Here is a 2,500-nt window from a genome sequence, read left to right as displayed (position 1 = left end):
GAGTTCAAATTCTACCAATGTCAATTTTGCCTTTTATCCTCTCAGGGTCAATAAAATAAGAACTAGTTGAAAACTGGGGGTCAATGTATTCGTCTCTCCCCTTCCTCCAAAATTCCTACCCTTGTGGCAAAATTTGAAAGCATTATCGTTATTTACATTTTCAGACAAAGGACAGTAAAATAATTTTGATAATAATAATAATAACCTGAAGACTAAAACAATACCTGTTGTCATAGGTGCCCTGGGAATGATATATATATATGTATATATATATATATATATATATATATATATATATATATATTCTTTTATTCTTTCTTTTATTCTTTTACTGGTTTCAGTCATTTGACTGCGGCCATGCTGGAGCACTGCCTTTAGTCGAACAAATCGACCCTAGGACTTATTCTTTGTAAGCCTAGTACTTATTCTATCGGGTCTCTTTTGGTGAACCGCTAAGAACACAGAACCATGTGATAGGGAAGCAAGCTTCTTACCACACAGCCATTCCTGCGCCTATGAAATTTCTGTGTTTTTGTGCCTTTTTTACTCTTCCTTTGTGTGTGTGTTTAACAACTAGTCACATGGTCTTTTCTTCCTCCACTTTGAAGAGAGGTTATAAGTCACCGGCCATAAGGGTCTGAAGAGACTGCTGTACCGTACTCTAATGCCATTTACTGCAAAGTTACTACAATTCTACTTCATCTGTACTCTACTGTGATGGTACTAACTAATGCTCTACACTGCTATTGTACTTTACTGTTCTATTGTACTCTACTGCTAGATACCATCTTGTACTCTACCATCCCTATACTGTACTATTATTGTACTCTATGACACACTATACCAGTCTGTACTCTACTATCGACCTGCTGTATTATTGTCATACTATTCTGTACTGCTATTGTACTCTATTGTACTATACCATTCTGTACTCTAAACCTGCTTTTATTTCTACTATTACACTACTATATCGCTATTGTACTCTTCTCCACTATTCTGTACTCTACTGTCACTGTATTGCAGTACTATTGTACTCTACTACTTCCATTATATCTACCATTGCATTGTACTCAACTGCTACTGTACTCTACTGTACTTGACCCCCACCTCTTACTGTTACCTCTACGTTGTAGATACACAGATGCTGTCATTGCCACTGTTCTGCATCCTCCCACTGCTACTCACACCACTGGTCACTGTGTCCGTCCAGTCCCAAGATGCCTTGCTTGACGTCAGCGTCAACTGCAGCCAACTGTCTACAACGAACGCCTCGGAGGTCACGGTGAAGGCAGACCGTGACATCAAGATCACCTTACTGTGTAAGGGAGCCGTCAAAACCTACTACCTGCTCAATAACAGTAAGTACCCTATCATTATGTACGAGCCCTTTTGATGCCAAACCACCAAAGACTGTACCTAGTTATATAATACAAATTTTCTGTCACAAAATTATCTAGATTAAAACCTTCCATCAAAATCTCAAGTTAATTTATGTTCCAAACACCAGTTTAATAATGACAAAGTTATTTTGCAAAATTCTTTATTATTCTCTAAAATATGTGAAAGGCAGTTTACTTCATATTTATTCTTCACTGACCCTTTTGTCCATCCATCCTGTGTTTCTATTTATAGATGTCAAATTGACAATTCTTGTCCATCAATTTAATAACAATAACAACAAGGCCAAATTTATTTAATTAATTAATGAGCATTTATAAAAATCAAACACTAAGCTAAAAAGATGTAAATTTCTGACCCTTTTGTCCATCCATCCTGTGTTTCTATTTATAGATGTCAAATTGACAATTCTTGTTCATCAATTTAATAACAAAAACAACAAGGCCAAATTTATCTAATTAATTAATTAACATTTATAAAAATCAAACACTAAGCTTAAAAAATGTAAATTTCTGCCTCTTTCGTCCATCTGTCCTGTCTTTCTTTTACAGATGTCAAACTGACAATACCCATTCATCGGTTTGATAATGAGGAGGAGATCAACAACAACAGCAGAAGTGAACCCGTCAATGACAGTCACAACAGCAATGACGACGACGGCAACGACGACAACAATAGCAACAACAACAAGACTATAGACAATCAGCCTGACTCCAACACGGATACCTGCGTATTCAACAGTGTGCCTAATGAAGAAATTTATGGAATACAAATGACGGTGTCACGCGTCCAGGGTCAAAACAGTGATTTGACAATGAGAAATTACATTCTGTCGTGTACACTGAATGAATACGGTGTGGCCAAATCATTGGAGATCCCTGTTATGAAGGACATGAGCGCTGTGGAGGCCCTGGAGCAGTTCATGGGCAAAAAGGTGAGCTGGGATGTTGAACTGAAGTTGTATGACATAATGGACCAGCCTATTACTTCACCTGTCCCCATTCAAAAGAAGGTATTACAGCTTTGGTGTTTGCTATTTTTTGAATTTTGTTTACTTGTTTCTGTTGTTGGGCTGCGGCCATGCTGGGGCGTTACTTTCAAG

At 37.5% G+C, this 2,500-nt stretch overlaps 1 protein-coding gene across 1 annotated transcript in view; it reads left to right on the top strand.

Annotated features, from left to right (window-relative positions):
* The window catches only part of LOC106870738 (uncharacterized), a 6,641-nt gene that overhangs the window by 2,668 nt on the left and 1,473 nt on the right, over positions 1–2,500 (top strand). Inside the window, exons 2-3 of the mRNA XM_089345457.1 lie at positions 1,134–1,358; positions 1,950–2,410. Of these exons, the coding sequence (XP_089201583.1) occupies positions 1,134–1,358; positions 1,950–2,410 (686 nt within the window). The remainder of the gene's footprint in view (positions 1–1,133; positions 1,359–1,949; positions 2,411–2,500) is intronic.

The sequence above is a fragment of the Octopus bimaculoides genome, chromosome 29 (genome assembly GCF_046866305.1).
Source record: "Octopus bimaculoides isolate indiv1 chromosome 29, ASM4686630v1, whole genome shotgun sequence".
NCBI classification, from domain to species: Eukaryota; Metazoa; Mollusca; class Cephalopoda; order Octopoda; family Octopodidae; genus Octopus; species Octopus bimaculoides.
The sequence above is the reverse complement of the archived record's forward strand: the minus strand, read 5'-3'. Positions and strand labels throughout refer to the sequence as shown.